The sequence below is a fragment of the Equus asinus genome, chromosome 7, assembly GCF_041296235.1.
Source record: "Equus asinus isolate D_3611 breed Donkey chromosome 7, EquAss-T2T_v2, whole genome shotgun sequence".
NCBI lineage: Eukaryota > Metazoa > Chordata > Mammalia > Perissodactyla > Equidae > Equus > Equus asinus.
This window is the reverse complement of record NC_091796.1, coordinates 81,757,467-81,778,747: the sequence shown is the minus strand read 5'-3', so window position 1 is coordinate 81,778,747 and position 21,281 is coordinate 81,757,467. Positions and strand designations below refer to the sequence as shown.

Below are 21,281 nucleotides of genomic sequence, written 5' to 3'. Positions count from 1 at the left end.
GGTAACGAAAACATTCTAAAATTAATTGTGGTGACAACTGAATAATTCTACGAATATACTAAAGCCACCAATTTAAATGGGTGAATTGTATAGTATGTGAATTATATCTCAATAAATCTATCAAAAAATAAACAAAAATAATGTATTGAATTAATCTTAAAATTCTGACTTCACATTTTTTTATTTAAAGGCTCACATTTGTTTAAATAATAGCAATACTATGGCAAATACTATAGTTATACTTCACAGAATTCATTTTAACAGAGAGATGCAGATTTTATTAGCAAAATTAAAATAAAGAAACAAAGAAGTAACCATCACTGTTTTTCTATAGGTACTTACTGAAGTGACAAATTTTATTTACCTATAACCAGAAGAGACTGAATCAGTATACAGAACCTAAGAAAAATCATATTGCTCGGGAATTTGTTTTCTTTAAACAGCTCCTTTTGATTCACTCAGTCAAAATATGCCATAGCCAAACAACTAAAATCACGCAATGGAAACTGCTGAAGTCAGACACAAGGAATTAATAGGATTCCACTGCCAAGTGCTAACGCTGACATCGGCTGCTCGGATTTTCCTGCTATTTGCTAATGGGAGTCTAGGCCTTCTATTGTTTTGTTTTTGCCAACTCTGAAAAGTAATTTTAGGTAATTATGGTGTTCCTTTAATATTAAAAGGGGCATTTGCTGGTAAAGACAATGAATGATTGTGAATATTTACTTTAACTGTAAGACTTCTCTAAATGACCTCTAGCAGCATATGCGCCTAACTTCAATATAATAACATCACACAGTAATGAATATTTCCTATTATGTTTTCTTTAAGAAAGGCAGACTGCCACATGCGGCGCCTCATTTGGATGAGTCTGGGAAGCCTGACTAGCCTATGTTCTCCTCCAAATGGACCTTGCGAGCTTGTCTGGAGGTTCTGGCACAGAAGCACAGCTACTCCTATACCCTTGACCGAAGAATGGTCCTCCTCTATCAGTGCAGGTCGTCTTCTCTGACTAACCGTGCAGCTTCAGGAGGGACACATCTGGAGCAGTGAGGGAGGAAGGGGACGCCCACCCAGCCAGCCAGATCAGCTGAATCCACCTGGCGATCAACGGGGTTTCACATGTCGCAGCCAGATTGCCCTCACATCCCCTGTTATCTTAGTAAACATAAACATACTAAAAACTGCCTGCAATTTATTAATTTACCTTTTTACTACTAAAATCTCTTCCCCCACTTGAAGAAAATAGCAAAATCCACCTCCCTCTCTTTCCTTGAGGTTATAGAAAAGCATCTCTACGTGTCAAATTTCCACTCCTGGAAACAACAGGCTAATCTCACTACTCTGGTCAATTTTAAGTCTATCAATAGTACACTTGGGACGAGCCTGTTACTGGCATGTTTGATGGAAGCATATTTTGAAATTTGCTGGAAGACCACTTGCCTTCACATAGAATAAAAACATTTTACATTTCTAACTAAAAACTCTGCTCAGTTTTCTGACTCAATGTTGACTTTTAAAAGGTTGTTTTGGAAGACGTATGTGCCTTTCAGAAATCAAATTCTAATGTAAACCGAGACTTTTTCCTAAGTAACCATAAGTCCAGTTTAAAACACTAAAATCAGAGATGGTTATGTGTGTGCTAGATGCTAAGATAAGGAAAGAACGTCAATTATTAGTTCCCATGGGCCTCAGATAATAAAGAAAATATTAATCTGAAGTTAGGAGGGGCAATACTTGGGTTTTCTTTAAAAAAAAAAAAAGAGATGAAGAGATGATCGGGAGACAGAATCTTCAAGTTGAAAAGGCAGCCATGAAAGAATCATTCGCTGCTGTGTTCAACAGCTGCATTACTTCTTTCTTTTGGCTCTAGGCATCTTTGAGAAAAGACGAGAGGAGCAGAAGAGGCAACCTAATTATGGTGGTAACTGCAGGCAGAGAAAATCCAGCACAGGCGAGCTCGAGCCTGGCTGTAAGACAAGGCGATTGCTCCTAGTGTCCCAAGAGTGTGAAAGTCGCAGGCTGCAGCGGGCTCTAACACCTGCAAAACTCAGCCAAGTACCAAAGACGTGGATATGCCTAGGTTCTGACCAGTTCAAAGGTTAGGGGTGAGCTCTAAGAACTCTTCTGCTCAAGCTGAAGGATAATGTCAAGGTCATAATAATCAGATCAGTGATTAAAGCAGCTAAAAAATCTAGGCGTTTGCTTCTTTAAAACGAAATATTTTTGCTATAATGTTTTAATCAAGTTTCACTTTTGTGAAAATGAAAAAACTAATAACTTAGTTGGAAAATGTGCCAATCTCTTATTCAATAAATCACATCTCTAACCAAGACTAATTGTAGAGATGACTGAGTCCTAACCAATGGGCTCTCAGGGCTGATAACGTTCCCAAAAAGCCCTAAGTGCTAATAACCAAAGTCTATCTAAATAACAACATATCTGAGACATTGAACACACTCCTGCATATCTGCCCATCACATAAATCCCTCTGATTTTCTTTAAAAGCAATAAAATATAGTGCTTGTCAACAAAGGGAATAACGATGAAAAAGGCTGAAACATTCAAATCCACAGGTCTCTGCACAGCAGAGGGAAATATATTGATGAATTCTTTGTACACAAATATATTGCAGCCATGAAGTCTTACTGCAATAATAATTTCAAAAAAACCTTTTACCTTAATAAAACAAATGCCAAAGCTCAGGCTGTAAAGGACCAATTTCAAAAATCTGAGGGGCAGAATTTGGTCCATTAACAAATTTAACTATGAGAAAAGCACCAACTATTAATATTTCCCACTCAAAGCTGTACTGTCATTTAGAATTAGACTGTAACACTAGAGTGGAGAGTTTGAGAATGGAGCACCTAAAGGAATCCATGACTTTTCAACACAGAAATGCACATACTTTCCTCTGGGTCCTCACTGGCTAGGATGCTGCTGGAAAGTTCCTGTGCAGCAGCGCGTGACTCAGTTGTAGAGCGGTGAGGTCCTAGGCGACTGTCCCTCTGGGCTTCCCACTCTTCACTGAAGCCGCCATCGTCACTCTCTGTCACAGGGTCTTGTGACTCACTTTCTGTGCCTTCAAGAGAAAGTGAAAATTACAGCTCTAATATTTAGAAAAATTTCTTAATACCTTTAAGAAAACTACATTGAAACAGTAGCTACCCAACTATCATTATAACTAGTTAGCTGGCTCAAATCACCAATCACGGGCTGTAGCAGTGCCTGCTGGTTGTTTGCTCAAGAGCCCTTTCTGGAGGTCAGAGTCCCGATTTGTCTGGGTTTCCACTCCCAGCCCACGTGACTCTGGTGGTAAATTCTGATCAATCCGAGCCAAGCATGGTAATCCCAGCTTTCCTCTTCTCACTGAAAGCTCTAAAGCTGTGGGGCTGGTATTGACCAATGCATGGTGAGGAAGTCTGCGGGGAATTTTGGGGAAATTTTTCTCACTCTTTACGAGAGACTCAAGTAAGAAACAATCAGCCCCTTTCTTCCCCTGCATGTTGTCTTATCTGGGTATGATGCCTGGAACTCCAGTTGTCATCTTATGAACATGAGGAGCAGTGGGCTGAGGATCAAGCCTATATCCAAGGATGGCAGAGCAGAAAGAGGGAATAGAACCTGGGCCCTTGATAACATCAATAAGCCACAAAAATTAACCAACTACAAATGCTCACACCTCATGACTTCTGGTCACATGAGAGAACATATTTCTTCCTTGTTTAAAGCACCTGAATTGGGTTTCTGATCTTTGCAGCCGAAAGCTTCCTAACTGACGGCACTCACCACTGGCTTTAGTGACTAAGTTAGAAAGCAGACCATTACTGGGGGAGGGGGAGGGGGTGGGAAAGTGGGGAGGGAGTTTTTGGTGGGGTAGCCATTTCACTATCATGACTGTCAGCCTGACTGAAAATTGTGAGCATGATAGTCTTGAGAACCTTCCATACTTCAAAAATAATTAAAATACATGAGTGAAGTTGCTAATACTTTTTTTTCTCCTTTATTTTTTATAAAAGTAACACAAGTTCATAGCAGAGGTACATTTACTGTGAATAAATAAAGCTTGCACACTTCAGGCCTCTCACTTGCATGGACTGGGAGGAGCCCTAGCAATTTTGCATTTCTAATTTGTATTCTTTTTCTTAACCAGGTCTCCACAAAACCTGAATCTTCCCTGGTTTGGAGTTCATAAAATCATATAAGTGTAACATTTATAAATAAGAACAGCAGTCCCTGCTCTGTCCCATCCCTCCTCACTCCTAATCCTCAACTCCTACTTTCAAACCTTCCAGCTATTTCTTTCGGTATTTACTTCCTTAATTAATTATAAATAGTATGCTCACAGTGCTACATCTTGATGTTTTTATTTTAGGCACTTAGTCACTTCTTATAGAGAAGATAAAGCACTAGTTCCGTCGCGCTTATGTACACATATAAATTTAACTCTCCCCATATTCTCCATATGTCATAATTTTATGTTCAGTTTTTAAATGATCACTATGCATATAGTATCCACAACTAAACTACTTTGCCACAGCCAAAATATACTATAATTACATTTGCATCTTTTATACAATTTTTTGTTTTCCCTGAAAAATTGCCTCCTTTTTTCCCTTAACAAATTTTCTGTTTTCCCTGTGACTAATTCATCTGCAAACTCTCTGTGAGAGTTCAAACACTCAGATGATCTCTCAGTTCTTCATTTTCTTCCTTGTACAGACATCCCTTTTGGAGTCCTATGTCCTTCTGTTCCAATCTAATTTCTAGGTCTTCTAACACAGTGGTTTTCAACTGAGGGTAGCATCTCCTTTGCAGGAGGTGTTTGGAAATAACTAGGACGGAGGAGTTATTGGCTATTGCAGTACCTGGAAGCCACTAGTAGCATTCAGTGGATGAGGCACCAGGAATACTAAATGTCCTGCAATGTGAGGGGAAGCCCCACCCAAAACACCAACAGCACTCCCACCGAGGACCTCTGCAGTTCATCCAGCTCCTTCTCACTTCAAGGCCCTCGCCCATGTTGTTTCCTCTTCTGGAAAACTCTTCTTCCACTCTTTGGTCAGCCATCTCCTATTAACACTTCCTTGACTTTCCAGAATAAATGAAATTCCTCCACTACAAACTTTCATAGGAACTTATACTTCTCATTCGTAGTGCTTATCCCAACTGTATGATTATCTGTGGAATTATCTGTTGAACATTTTTGTCTCTCCAAATAGGTGACAAGCTCCACAGGGATAGGACATCTTGTTCAGTGTTAAGCCCCAGTGCCTAGCAAAACACCAGGCACAGAGGTCCTCAATCAACATTTGTCAAAGGGATAAAATCCTGATGTACCAAAAACACACTCATATTCACAAAATATACACATACACTCATAGACAACTAATCTTTTAATTTTCTTTAGCTTAACAGACTAACACAATAACCAGACTTGTAGCAATTGTTTCCAGGACATTTCCTACTTCTCTCGTAGGCCTACTAACAGTCTGAGGCCACCTTGTTCTGCTGCCTTGCTCACTGCAGAATGGGCCTGATATCCTTGAGTCCCAATGGTGAATTCCCAGTTGAAAGTGTCCTCTTCACATTACCCAAATGCTAAACCAGCAGTTCTCTTGGCTCTATAAAACCTAAACTCTCCCTTTCCTCACAAAAAGCCACTTATTTAAGGCCTTTTTCTCTTCTCTCATCAAGCTTTATTCTGCCTGTTTTTTAGCTTCCTCATACGGTTAGCCCTTTGCTTTTCTTTGAAAAAAAAAAAAGTTTCCTTTCTTCTTGACTATATATAGAGTTGTTATTTCTCACTTTCTTTTTTTTTAATTCTATTTTAATCTAACACACTCCCCCCATGTGCGCCCACACACATTTTATGACATTTTATTTTTTATTTTCTATTGAGGTAACATCAGTTTATAACATTATATAAATAAATTTCAGGTGTACAACATATTTCCATTTCTGTGTAGACTACATCATGTGCCCCACCCACAGACCAATCACCATCTGTCACTATACATGTGTGCCCTACCACCCCTTTCGTCCTCCTCCGTTCCCCCTTCTACTCTGGTAACCACCAATCTAATCTCTGTATCTGTGTGTTCATTTTTTGTTGTTGTTCCTCAACTTTCTAATAACAACTCCTAACTTATGTTCTCCTTAACGTGTTCTGTAGTGTTCACAAGACCTTTCGATCTCCCACTCTAGTCATCATTATTCTTCTCCTCCACAAAGTCATGTCCACCTGGAATATTTTATCTTCTCCGTATAAACATTATTATATCTCAAATCAAATTATATTTCAGTTATTCCAGCTACGTCAGACAAGAGGTTCTCATTTTCACATATTTGGAGAGCAAGCTTTTTTCCTTTTGTAAATCATAGCCTCAATTTGACTCGTTCCACGCTGGTTTTAATGGTATTTAACGGCAGAAATTCTTAACTGAGGGTGCCTTGGCTGCACTGTTGGGTTTAGAGCATCTGAACTCCTTAAATATTTACCTGTATTTACTGGGTATTAACGCTGCTTTCAAGAGAATCTCAAAAAAGTCCCTGACCAAAAAGAGGTTAAAACCATTGCTTTATAACTCATTGTTAGCCTATAAGATGACAAAGACCCCAAAAAACCAGGAAATAACCAAATAGTCACCTACTTTGTGCATTATAATTGGAGTTTTTGGATACTTTCCTTTGGGCCTCTGGGTCTCCTTCTGCCATATTCACCAACCACACCATGGTTGCTGTTGAGAAAGACAAAAGTCCAGGTAAGCACTCGAAACACAGAAGGGAAGTCCACAAATAGACAGCAGGCCAGTATTTCTCTACACAAATCACCAATCTTCTTAATGTTGCCTTAAGAATCCTTAACAATCAGAAGTAAATGCAAATTAAAAATCACAAAAGATTCTCTTTGATTTTGGCAGTTAAAGAAAAAATTCTGAAGCTGAATGTTTACTGTGGCTTTCAAACTGCAGCTGCTACTATAAAACTCTTCCTCATCATTATCAGTCCCTGCAGAGTAACCAGAGGGAAAACTGTTCAGGCCAGCAAGATTCCACTGAAACAATAGCTGGACTAGTTGAATATCCTAAAATAGTGTGAATTCACTGATGAAAATTACTTATTGGAACTAAATTAGTGGACATACTGGGGCTCATAAAAGGATCAGATGATTATAATTTTAAAGATGCGTGGAATATGTTTCCTTCACATTATGCCTTGCTTCTGGGATTTTCAATAATGTTAAACTCTGTTACACACAAGAAATAAGAAAAAAAAGGTTAAAAGTAATCAACATAAAGAGAATCGTCAATTAGCCTTTTCTATATCCCTTCCACAAAAATACATATATATCTATATAGATTTAGATATACACACATCTCTATCACATTTTAGTTAAGAGGCAATGTGAATATTTATTTAATTGAAGTATAATTGACATACAATATCCTATTAGTTTCAGGTGTACATCACAATGATTCAATATCTGACAATGTGCGTAATTTAAAATGGTGCTTCTCATATACTGTAGGTGGAATGAAAAATGGTACAGCATATAGCTCCTATTGGAGGGGAATTCAGTAACATCTAACAAAACCACATGTGCATTAAGCCTTCGACCCAGGAATATCACTTTTGGGAATTCATCCTCAAGATACACAAACAATAATACAAAAATTCATATAAATAAGTGCCATACAGAGTTACATCAGGAACCAAACGCCAGCAGCACCCTGAGTCCAATCTGGTCATAGTAAGCAATTTTAAACAAGATACTTGGCTTCTATGTCTCTCTGGCTTTTTATCACTGATCTTATAATTATATCCATGTTCCTAATACTCTTAAGCTTCTTGAATAACTTATGAAAAAATACACTAGCAAAGAGGCTGAAGATTCTACAATAGTCACACTTACTCATTCACCATGGCTTTGCCATTTTGAGGTCAAACAAGTTTCATTATCTGATAACCCACCTAATTGATCAAAGTCAATATGAGCCAGGCAGGCAATACACTGTTTAAATTCAAACCCAAAGAAGAGAAACAGAAGGCGACCACCACATACAAGGCTTACAGATTTCTGTAGCCTTCTTGGCAATGAAGGCAGCAGGTATTTCTTTTTCTTTCTTTAGGCAAGTACGGAAAAACATAGCTACAAACTCTTTCGTTTTAACATTTAATATTACCATGGAAATGAGGGGTCAGCAAACTTTTTCCGTAAAGGGCCAGACAGTAAACATTTCCGGCTTGTGAGTAACATCCGGTCTCTGTCACATATTCTTCTTTGTTCCTTTCTATTAACAGCCCTTTAAAACTGTAAAAAACATTCTTAGCTTATAGGCTGTACAAAAACAGGCTGTGGCCAGATTTGGCTGCAGGTAGTAATTTGCTAACCCCTGATGTAAATGACTATGAACAGAATATACATTTGTTGAATGAACTAATGCCACTAAAATAATACCTCAAACTCCCACTTTCTGATTTTCAACTTAACACCAAACATCTTAGATCCACAGAAAAAGATGCAATTTAAAAATTAACATATTAAAAACTCCCCAAACTGATATGAAATCAAAGAAAAGCTTCACATAAAATGGTCTACCTCAAGGAATTGTTAGCTTCATTTTTTTTTTTTTTTAAAGATTTTTTATTTTTTCCTTTTTCTCCCCAAAGCCCCCCGGTACATAGTTGTATATTCTTCATTGTGGGTCCTTCTAGTTGTGGCATGTGGGACGCTGCCTCAGCGTGGTCTGATGAGCAGCGCCATGTCCGCGCCCAGGATTCGAACCAATGAAACACTGGGCCGCCTGCAGCGGAGCACGCGAACTTAACCACTCGGCCACGGGGCCAGCCCCTGTTAGCTTCATTTTTGATAAGCTACCAGAGGAGACCACCTCTGCTAGTGACTGCTATGAAAGAATGATTTAGTTCAAAAATTAGGTGGCATTTTTCCTGTCAGAACAACGGAAATAGAAGACAAACAAGAATGCTCACATTTCCTGAGGGTAAGACCCTTTTGCAAACCAAATACCCTTAAATGGAGAAGAGTATACAAATGCACAAAAGGACTGTATTTTTAAACAAGAAATAGACTCTAAAGTGAAAAAGCAAACACATTCTGAGGAAACAGGACAATTCTTTCCATAAACTAGGGCAAGATTCACCTGCAATATATGTATATAACAAGTGCTCATAACTGCCCCCTCCGAGTTTCATTGAGATATAACTGACATTATAACTCTTGACTAGTAAGATTTTAAATGAGAATACTAGCTCTCTAATCTCTAAATATTTCTTCTGTTTCTACACATATTGAGAACTCTCTGGAACCAATGTCAGGGAGAAGCTAAGAGTTTGCAAGGAAACAGGCAGATGTGCAGGAGTTCCACTAAAGCTATCCACGCATTTAAGACGAGGGAAAGCACCATGATAATGACCATAATTACGTGTGTGAATCCCCATAAATTCTCAGCTGATTACTAATTTAACCTCATTCCAAAATACTTACAGGAGTAAATAAGAGCGGGAAAGAGAGTTTCATTTCTCTCCTGAGCTGTTTCAACCAGCAAACGAAGTGGACCTTTTGGACACAAAACAGCCACTAAATCTAGAAAGAGAAAAACAGAAAAGATATCTGAAAAAAATGCAGTGACTAAACTTGCAAACGGATGTGTTAAAGGAAGAATTAACCAAGGGAAAAGGTTTAACATTTTTTTTAAACAAAAAGATGTTGAACGAATATGAAACAAATAGCAGGTAAACTAGGGGGGGAGAAACAACATGAACGAAATACACAAAACCACATATAGAAAGAAGATCCATGCAGATTTCACTTTGGTTTTGACTGCTATTTGGGTAGTTTAGAATGTATCATCACTGGGTTCTGGGAATAAGTCTCCCCAGGTTGAAGAAAAGAGGCAGAGATAATGACAAGACAGAACTATTCTAGAGCAGTTGTCAATTTCCAATAAGCAGATACAAGTACAAGCCATTTCCAAACAAATCACACCTCTAAGTCACAAATAGCAGCTTTACTCTGAGAGGAATTTAATAGAGGGGACTTGGCTGAACTTTTCAAACTATGAAGAACAGAGTAGAAGAGATCCGTCCCTGCTCTTTTTTAAAAATAGCCTATGTACTGCTTAGGGATATTTGAAATAAGAGGGTAGTAAATTTAAACAAAACAAAATAACTAATAAATCTTTGCATGAGAAAGTTGGGTATTTCTTTAGTTCTCCTCTCAAAAGCACTTCATAAATATTCAGGTCTCAGAATACATGTGGTGCTAAAAAGTGGCTTATTTTACAAAAACAGCAACTCAGAGAGGAAGCAATATGCCTAAATTATTTTTGATTCTACCATCATCTCTTTCTATCAACTGCAATTTTTCTTACATTTTCTGTGTCATGTGAATTTAGAATATAGAAATACAGAAAATAATTTCAAACACTTAAAAATATAAAACAGGTATAGCTGAATTTATAAACCTTGTGTTGTGTAAACACAAGTATAAACACAGTAAAAGACTTGATAGCTTGTGTTGACATTACTATTATCCAGATGCATTTAAGTAAAACACCCTCATGCCTGCAAGTGGTCATTCTCCTCGTATATCACTATGACTACTAATAAAATAACACAACACACACACAAAGAAATCTCCACTCTCAATGCTTTCACTTCAATTTGTTTTGAATGAGAAAAGGAAATCTGCCATGCTCTGAATTAATGAGACTGGCAACCTGTTTGAGGCAGCCATGTACTTTAACTGTCTTGGTTTTATGATACTCTCCCCCTTGTAGAATTGCTAAATGATAAACTCCCTTGGATTTAGAAATACACCATGTTTCATGTAATTAAATTTTAACTTGTCTAAGCACGTCATAAAGGCGCTCTAAGAGGCCTACAGCCTGTGATTGGTAAGGGGGGTAAAAGTTCCAATGAACATCTTGTTCAAGAGCCCAGTGTTGCATAGTTTTAGAAGTGAAATGGTCATTATTAACAATGTCTGGAACTTCAAAGTGGATAAAGGGAGGCCTGTACTGTGGCTTTAACATGTACAGAGACACATGTAACCTTGATTTATATTTTGGGTGTCCGTGAGGCAAGAGATTCTCACAGTTATTTTCCCCAAAGAAGGAAATCTTGGATAAATAATTGTTGTTGTTACCGTTAGTAGAACCAGATGGCCAGACTGACGACAATGGCCCAAGAGTCTGTAAAAACGCACCGATGGAGCCAAGTGTTAACCAGGGCAAGATGACTGCCCAAAGTTCAGCTAATTTTGCTGACCCTTGGATCCTATTCTTTGATCAAGGACATCTGGATTAAGAAAAGTAGGAGCTCTCCAGTCAGCTCCATCACATGTAGTTTGATGCTGTCCATAAAGTGTACAAACTCCTATTGCTGTTCACTCACTTGATCCCAAAGGGCTCCTGAGGTAGCCAGGGATCCAAGAAAGGGGTGATTTCCTCTAGCACTTTGTCAACTGGCAAGGGACCGAGGACAGAAGAGGCTACCCTCTCCAGTAGGGGATACTCTAGAGGGCCCAGACTTAGCTCTATCCTACAGGTAACATTCCTGTCTTAACAAAGAGGCCCCGGTGCCTGTGCTGAGCTTCTAGAATGCTGCCTCCATGACTCACAGAAGGGAATGGAGCCTCACAGATTCAGAGCCTGTGAGAACCTGTTTCCAGGAGACCTCAGTATGCAGTCATCAATTGCCATTCTGATGGTGTATAGCATGGGACTGAAGAGGGCAGTTTCTCATACCAGAAATTCATGGGCAACTTATGATCATCATGGGTGGTCTAGAGATTTCAGGAGGTATGAGAGGAAGCTGCTAAAGCCTCTGGAGTAAATGATTCTCTGGGGGCAGGGGGAGGGGACATTGATGGGAGTGACTGTGGTATTACAATTTGGACAGATTCTAGAGCTCTTTGTTATAAGGAGGCCCCAATTCAAGATGGGTCAATTTGTGAGTAGCAGCATAAATAGGATTAAGAAAAATTTGTAAATGAGGAATACGTTGCTTCCAGATCCCCAAAAGGCCTAAAAGATCCTGAACTTGTTTTCACATTGTGCATGCAGAGAGGATCAACTGCTATTTATCAACAATGTCAGAGATGCAGAAGCCCTTAGCTTACCAAATAATTTTCAGGAATTTAATCAACGTGGCAGGGCCTTGTACTACGTACAGGGAAATGCCGATTGCCTTTTTATGAGCTCCTTGGTGAAAATTTGTATGTCCTCAACGAGTATGTCAAATGCACCTCTTCAGAGGATGATATCATCGCTGTGATGTTCTATCTGTGCTCCTGGAGGAAGCTGGATGTGGTTAAGATCTAGCCTGGGAAGACTGTGAGCAATGGCAGGAATGCTGAAGTACCACACGAGGAGCTAGGTATGGAAATACTGTGTCCCTTTGAAGGTGAGGCTGTTGCAAAAGTCACTGAACAGAAGAACCTAACAGTAAAACCTCAGACTGCAAAGTATTTACCAGTTGCTGACTGCTGTAAAACCTCTGGATGGAGGCCAGAACTGGCATTCTCAACCACAGCTAAGCAATAATAGGTGAGTACTGTGAAAACTATCAAGTACTATATAAGCTAAGGTCTTTATGAAAGTCAGGCATACAGTATCTGACTTCTATAGTTCTATGACTGACTGCTCAAATATGAGAACAGAACCAATTCAATTCTATTTCCACAGACTTTTTCTTTGTCAATCAAGTGGGGACGATGAGGTTTCCTACTACAGGTCACCATTTTAATTAGCATTTGAATAGAGATAAAAGAGCACTGTCTAATTACAATATTAAGACCACATATATTGACTATGAAAATGGATCTTTCTGGCTTTCCTGCAGGGCAATAGCCACAGAGTACACACCTATGGAGCTGCCGTGGTCATTCACGGCTGGGGCACATTCTGACCGTTCAGGACCCACGTCACACTGGTTGTTAATGAACTAGAATCTCACACTGCTCAAGTAAGTTTTATTTTTAAAAGAAAAATTCTACCCAAGTTGCCTTATAAAAAGTAGGTAAATTAATTTTGATTTTAAAAATTGAGCATTTTATGTGAATTAACCACTCTGCTAGTGCTTTTCAACATACATTCTGAACCCATACAACTCTGGGAAGTATTGTTCCAATTTTCCAAACGAGGAAACTGAAGCTCAAGGAGCCTGAGTCACTTTCCTAAGGTCACAAAGACTGTCAGTGGTAGAGATGGGATTTGAATCTAAGTCTTCTGACCAGAAGTCTATAGATCCTTCCACTAATCCATCACTGAGTTAAACTGTGGGCAGTAATAAAACATTTTTTAAGAACTTAACCTCAAAAAAAAAAAGAAATCTTTATATGAAAAAGATATTATAGCTAATTATTTACTGAGGAGGTATGGAATGTAACTGTTATCATTTTCCTAAGACAAGATAACTGGAAGAGGAAGGAAAACACACCAGTGAAGTACTTCTGTGACAAACAAAACGTCAGTCTTGAGTTTTACCATATATTGAAATCACAGCCAAGATGAGCCATGCAGTCCATTCTGGGAGGTACTTGATAAATACGAGGGCCATGAGGGCACTGATCATAATGAGATATGCCTGCTGGAGTCGCAGCGGACCTTTCCAGTGAATGGCAATCATTCCCACCACGCCAAAATTCCAGATCAGAAGTGCAACAGTAATGTAGTCCATGGCAACGTTGTAGGTTTTAAACACTTCCCTGAAAAAAATTAGACAGAGATCTAAAAAGACTTACGTACAATAATTTTCATCAAAACATTGTTTAGAATTATGGTTCCCAAACATTAGATAACCATATCCCATCTTCATATTTTTACCATATCTTAAATTAACTGTGCTATTCTTTAGCACTTTTCTTTAAATTAATTCACTTTTCCTCCTCAGAAAACTCTGTATCATTCATATAAATAGGAAACCAGTATCACAGGCCACAGCTGTAAAACTAAGTACAAAACCTAAAAAAAGGCCATATACCACCTAAAATGCCATACTTTTGTTTGGGAAACCCTAGTTTAAAATATCTGAAATTGGAAAAAATTAAACATGCGCAATAAATTTTATAGCTAGAACATATGTTATTTTCATAAAATAAAATTTAGTACACTACTAAAATACATATGTTTTATACACACACAGACAGACATGGAATACAGGCATGACACACTGTTGCCTGAAAAAAAAAAATCTCATTTATGTGAAATAACGTGTGAGAAGGGAAAGCAAGAGATTCACATAATTCCTGAAAGGACGACAGGATTTATCTTTAGATGATGGGAATCTGGTCCCTTTTTACTTTTCTTCTTTATAAGCTTATAAAATGTCTTTTTGTTTCTTTTTTTTTTTACAATGAAGGTTTAGCATTTTTATAATGAAGAAAAATACTATTTTAATTTTGGAGGAAAGAATTCCACCACCTAAAAACAAAGAGATTACAAGTGTAGAAGATGTCCTGGGTACCTGAGGAGAAAGAAAGCATTCATTTATTCAAGCACAAACTTTGGGTTATGGAGACTATCCAGAAAGATAATCTTCCCCCCATTTTGAAATTCCAAAATAAATGTGGAAATTTCTGGTCAATGTAGCTATTCAGATTAAGCATTTCAGATATCCTAGCACTCAAAAAAAACAAAGAAAAACAAAGCCCAAACTATTATTAATCTTTGGTTAGGTAACATATAGATAAAATATAAAATTCACAACACATACTGTGAAAAGTAAGTTTCCCCTCCCATCCTGTCCCGCAGTTCCCCTCTCCAAAAGAAAGCACTATTATTAATTTCATGTGTATCATTCCAGGGAGTGTATAAATATATAAAACATTGGACTACGAAAGGACCTTTTAAGTTATATAATTTAAAAATATATATCTACCTGTACATATATTTTTTAAATTCCCCATTTACTGTGGTTTCCCTTACTTCTTTTATGGTTTCACTTTTTATTTACATTTTTAATCCATCTGGAATTTATCCTAATAGAGATAAGGAAAAAATCCAATTTTTCCCCCAGATGACTACCCAATTATCCTTACACCAATTACTAAACAATCCATCTGTAGCCTACTGATTCTATGCTACCTTTATCACAAGTTAAATTCTCATATATATTTGAGCATTCTTCTAGTCTCTCTAATCTCTTCTATTGATCATCTATCTATTCACGGTGCAGGTATCACTATTTTATTTACTGTGGTTTTAACAATTTCAGATCAGGTAGCACTAGTAGCCCTTGGCTTTCTTCTTTTTCATAATTCTTTGGGGACCTTCACTTCTTTATTTTTCCAAATAAACTCTGAATCATCTTGTCCAGATTAAAAATAAATCCTACTTGTATTTTTATTGGGCTTATATTAAATTTTAAAATAAGTTTAGAAAGAATTGACATGGTTATGATATTGTCTTTTTTTATGTAACCTGGTATAACTTTCCTTTTGTTTAAGTCTTCTTTCTAAGCCCTTCAGAGGCATCTAAAAATTTCTTAATAAAGATCTTGTACAATTCTTGTTTAATCCCAGATATTTTATCTTTTTTGCTGCTATCATCAACAGGATTTTTCCCCTTATGTTTTCTAACTAGTTTATGTCAAGGCCATTGATTTGTGTTTATTAATTTTGCATTCAATTGCCTTACCAAATTTACTCAGTGATTCTAATTGTTTTTTGGTTAGTTCTGAAATGAAGTAAACAATCATTTTATCCTTATTGATAGTTTAACTCTCTTTTCCAAATTGCGTAACTCTGATCTCCTTCTCTCGTCTATATTCACCGTTCCTCCAGGGCGCTGGTAGACTACAGTGATGAAGGAAATCATCACCTTGTTCCTGACCTAAGGGGCATACTTTTAGAGTTCCCCTATGAAGATAATACTGGCCTTCAGAATGAGATTCATACATTTTATCATGTTGGAGACATAACCATCTATTTGTTTTATTATAGAAGTTGATCACGAACAGGTATTGAATTTTATCAAATGCCTTTTAGCACATACAGAGATGATGACCTAGGAACGTGGTGACTTATATTGATATTTCCCAATAACAAACCAGTCTTCCACTCTGCAAACAGACTCCACTTGGTCGTAATATGTTATTTCTTCAATGTGTCACTGAACCTTGCTTAATATTTACTTATTCTTTTGGCATCAATAAGCAGGATTGGTCTACAGTTTCCTTTTTCTTGATAATTTATAGGGTTTTGGTATCAAGGTTATGCTGGCTTCATAAAATGAATCTAGAAGCTTTTCTTTTTCTCTGTTCTGGAACAGCTAAAATAGTATTTGAGTGATCCAGCTCCTTAAAGTTTTAACAGAATGTCCCTATGAACCCGTTTGGGCCTGGCGTTGTTATCGGTGCAGGTGGGATGGGAACCTCTCTCTTCAACCATTTTCTGTATTTCTTTTTAATTAGATTTTCTATTGCTTCAGCAGTCAGTTTTGGTAATTAATTTTTTTCTAGAAAATCATCCATTTCATACAGATTCTCAGATGTGTTTCTTTTAGTTTTCTTGCTTCTGTTCCTAATTTAAGAGCTAGTGCAATGGTTTACAAACTGTATTCTGCCACTGGGACTAAGCAAAAGGGCAGGCTGGCAAATCTCTGAGCCTCTCTACTCTCTTCAACAGAGCAGCTTCACTTTTTTCTATTTTATATGTGAGATTTTCATATAAGATTTCATAGGAAAGAAAAAAGATCAACTGATGAAATAATAAAGTATGAAAATCAATTAATTCATGTTTACATACATTCTTGAAATACTTTAACATTCTGATTCATAGAATTCTACTAGTAGTAAAGAATATAAAATTCTTCACTAAAAGAATTTTCTAAATTCTTTACTAAAAAGGCTTAGAATTAACTAATCTTGAGTTCTTTCAGTTTTACTTATTATAAGAAAGGATCAACAAAAGAATAACCCTATTGATAATATTAATGAGTTTTATATATACCAAGTATGACCTATATATGGAAACAATTAAAATTTAAGAGTAATTTATCAACAAAGTACGTTGCTTTAAGTGACAGTTATAGAGCCCAAATAGAGTTGATTTCTGAAAAACAAACCAAATATTTCACCACTTACCCCAAGTAAATGATTGAGAAAAAGAACAGCAACAACAGAGATGAAATAATAAGCCAGGCATGGATGACCTAGAAAAGAGTTTCAGTATAATTAACAGATGCCGTAACCCTAAAAAAGGGCAAATTTCTTCAAAAATTTATTTTTCTTTCTTAACCCTTGGATGCACATTGAATCACTGGGGGAGACTGTAAAATGGACTGACGCCTGAACTTCTGGGTCTTTCAGAGCTCCTAGGTGAATCCACTGTGCATCCAAGTTTGAGAATAACTGGTCTAAACACATCAGATTCAAAGGTAAATCAGGCATTTCCCCTAATCTCCAGGAATTTACTAAATTATTGGGCAAATTCAGACCCAAATAAACAAGGAGCAAACAAAACAAAAACAAAAAATTTATTTCTTTATATGTTATCCCTTTCAAATAGCAGAACACAAACGGCTTTAGGATCAGTACATACTTATAAAGAACTCTTTGGTGCTGAACCACTCATAATATAAAATACTAATTTCAGGGGCTGGCCCCATGGCCGAGTGGTTAAGTTCAGCGGCCTAGGGTTTTGCTGGTTCGAATCCTGGGCGTGGACATGGCACTGCTCATTAAGCCATGCTGAGGCAGCGTCCCACATGCCACAACTGGAGAGACCCACAACTAAAAATACACAAGTACGTATTGGGGGGCTTTGTGGAGAACAAGGAAAAAAATAAAATATTTAAAAAAAAACAAATTTCAGCAAGACATATATAGATCTTCGTTCCTTTAGAAAAAGGTGAAATTTTAAAAATAAAAGAATATATTCTAAAATATCAAATTATCAACAGAGTCAACACTTGACATTTACATTTTAAAGCAGTAATATTTTCAACGGAGGAATTTTGTAGTATTGCTGAAATAAACATTAAATAAATTGAATAAAATAAAAAATAAAATAAATAAAATTCAATAAAATTGAAAATCAGATATTCATTTAAGTGATCTCTGCATACATAAACTATAGAGAGAAAATAGGCCTTCTCCATTATGTAACCATTTGGCAAAAGAATATTCAGAACCTGAAGTTTCAATAAGCATTGCAATGCTTTCTACATTTATTTTACATGGTTCATTAATAAGCATTACTATTACAAATTCTTTGAAACACTTATAAGTCAGTCCATCATTATCATGCAGAATTCATACAGCACTATATAAATATTAGTCCCTATTATTCATGTACATCTTATTAATATGAGAGAGAGAATCAGAATTTGATTTTTTGTAATCCATTACAAGATAAAAATTTTAAATGGTAGTGGGTATATTTGGGAAAATACTATGTAACCGAAGGAATCTGGGGTTTTTAAAAACAGAATGGAGAAGCATGATAAATTGTCAAGTAATTTCCAACCAAAAGTGAAATTATTTTGAGGTGGATACACCCATTACAAACTTTAATCTTCCAATAAATTGTATTGTTTAAGACAGAGTCTTAAAGTGGCTACTGGAGCCACTTAACCAACAACTTCTCCAAACAGATCTCTCAGGCAGAACAGACCAAATCAAACCTTAAAGAAAGGAGAGGAAAGAAAACCTCCAAATCAAGAATATGATTTTGTCTTCATTTTTTAAAGTCTCTCACACCCACCTCCCAGATCTAGCTGCTCCAATAATCAGGCTCTAAGCTATCAAAATCTAGCTGTGAGTAGAACCTACATTAATTTTTCTCTTGTTGTTCTGTTTTGTTCACCCAAGGTGATCTGTGATTGTTAATTCTTTTGAAAGAAAATATTTCTTGAAAATTCTGGCTCTTTTTTTCTCTCCCTTTCTCTAAAACAACTTTATAAAATGGTACAACTTGGAAAAAGGTCAAAAGAGTGGCTTTACACAGAAGTTGGTATTCCTTGATATTTGAATATTCGAAATTGACTACCCAAATATCACAAATTTAATTTCTGGTGTTCTTCCACAAAAATTCCCCCCTAAGATTTTAGCTTGAGGGTTTTATGCTAAGCAAAATAAGCCAAAGACAGATAAACACCACGATTTCACTCACATGTGGAAGACAAACACGTGGATAAGGAGAACAGAGTAGTGGATGCCAGAGGGGAAAGGGTTGGGGGGAGGGCCAAAGGGGTAAAGGGGCACATATGTAGGGTGATGCATAAAAACTAAACTGCTGGTGGTGAACACAATGCAGTCTATACAGAAACTGATATACAATAATGTACACCTGAAATATGCAGTTATAAGCCAATATGACCTCAATAATTTTTAAAAATTTTCCCCTAACATTTTATAAAAATTTTCAAGCACACAGCCAAATTTAAAGAATTTTACAGTGACCACCCATACACTGCCTAAATTCTACCACCCACATTTTGCTGTCCTTGCTTTGTAACGTCTACCCATTTCTCCATCTATTAGTCCATTTTATTTTTAATACATAGCAAAGTAAAAGGACACTTGTACGTTTTCCTCTAAATACTTCAACTTTAGCAAAATATTCTAAAGGGAGCTTTTAACCTATTTCATCTTCAAAATAATCAAAACGCTTAAGCAGAAAGGAGTCTTTCCACCTGCATCTCACCTCATCATGCTTAGAAGTCTCAGCTTTAGAAATAATTCAAGTTACAAAACTAAAAAGTATGTAAAATATTACAAAACAGAAAAGCTTTAAAGGGTGGGAGATATACATTGGTATTCCATATTAAGCTCCAAATTAAGGGACAGAGTAAATATTAAATACTAGAAGTTCTTATCTTTCTTGAGAAACGCGTTTTTTTTTTCCCCTGAGGAAGATGGTCCCTGAGTTAACATCTGTGCCAATTTTCCTCTGCTTTGTATATGGGACGCCGCCACAGTTGGTGCGATGAGCGCTATGTAGGTCCGCACCTGGGATCTGAACCTGTGAACCCTGGGCAACCAAGTAGAGCGCGCAAACTTAACCACTACACCACGGGGCTAGCCCCTTGAGAAATGCTTTTTACCTTGTATTTTTGGCAAGGGAACATGGGGATGTTGTTTATTTGAAACACTAAAAGAAGAAAACAATTCCAACTGACCAATGACAACCAAAGTTGGTATTTTCTTTTCAGACATGTTTTCTGTCTGCATGTGTAAAGATCTTTTAACAAAATTAGAATCAAATAATACACAATTTTAGGGGCTGGCCCCGTGGCCGAGTGGTTAAGTTCGCGCGCTCCGCTGCAGGCGGCCCAGTGTTTCGTTGGTTCGAATCCTGGGCGCGGACATGGCACTGCTCATCAAACCACACTGAGGCAGCGTCCCACATGCCACAACTAGAAGGACCCACAATGAAGAATATACAACTATGTACCAGGGGGCTTTGGGGAGAAAAAGGAAAAAATAAAATCTTTAAAAAAAAGAAAATAATAATAATACACAATTTTACATTTTACTTTTTAAAACTTAACTTTTTATTACATCCTCTTATGCCACCAAATCTTTTTTTGAAAATATAATTTTTAAATGACAATAATAATATTCTACTTATATGAATGAACACACAATTTAACCTTTCCCTTATGCATGAAATCTGTGGTGCTTTCCTTTTTTTAATCATAACATATGCTAGGATGAATATCCTAACGTGCAAATATATTTCTACATTTCTAATCCTTTCTTTGGGATAAATCATGAAAGCAAAACTATGGAATCAAAGAGCACTGACTTGTTCTAATTACTGACTGTTGATATATATTGGTTAGTGACTTCACAAAAAAGACTGGATTAATCTTTACCAAGTCAATAGGTGAAATAGGTTCATTTGTTATTTTAATATGTAATATGTATTTCTTTTTTTTGCTAGTGAGGAAATACATAGACATCTCTCTCTCTCTCTCCTGGCCATCTATATTTCCTTTGTAATTTCTCTGCTTGGGTTTTAAAAGTTTCTTATTAGGATATTCATAATTTTCTTAACAATTTGTAAATGCTCTTGATACTGTAAAACTATTAGCCCCCTGCCTGTAACAATGGTTGTACATAGTTTGTCTATTTAGTCATTGATGTTATGATTTTCTGAATTACTACCTGAATTCAAAGCCTCTTCTGATGATGACTAAATAGCACCTCCCCTTTTTCTAGAACTTTGGGTAGTTAAACTGGCCTTTCTCTTCCTGTAAAACTCCCTAGCTCAGCTTGCCTGTGCTGAAGGCTCTGAAAGGAAAGAGGCC

At 36.9% G+C, this 21,281-nt stretch overlaps 1 protein-coding gene across 4 annotated transcripts in view; it reads right to left on the bottom strand.

Moving 5' to 3' along the window:
- PSEN1 (presenilin 1) overlaps positions 1-21,281 on the bottom strand; it is a 73,571-nt gene that overhangs the window by 7,406 nt on the left and 44,884 nt on the right. For all 4 annotated transcript variants that reach the window (XM_014835673.3, XM_014835676.3, XM_014835674.3 and 1 more), the window contains 5 exons: positions 17,110-17,177; positions 13,512-13,732; positions 9,509-9,607; positions 6,654-6,740; positions 2,909-3,082 (listed from right to left, as the gene is read on the bottom strand). In XM_014835673.3, the coding sequence (XP_014691159.1) occupies positions 2,909-3,082; positions 6,654-6,740; positions 9,509-9,607; positions 13,512-13,732; positions 17,110-17,177 (649 nt within the window). The remainder of the gene's footprint in view (positions 1-2,908; positions 3,083-6,653; positions 6,741-9,508; positions 9,608-13,511; positions 13,733-17,109; positions 17,178-21,281) is intronic.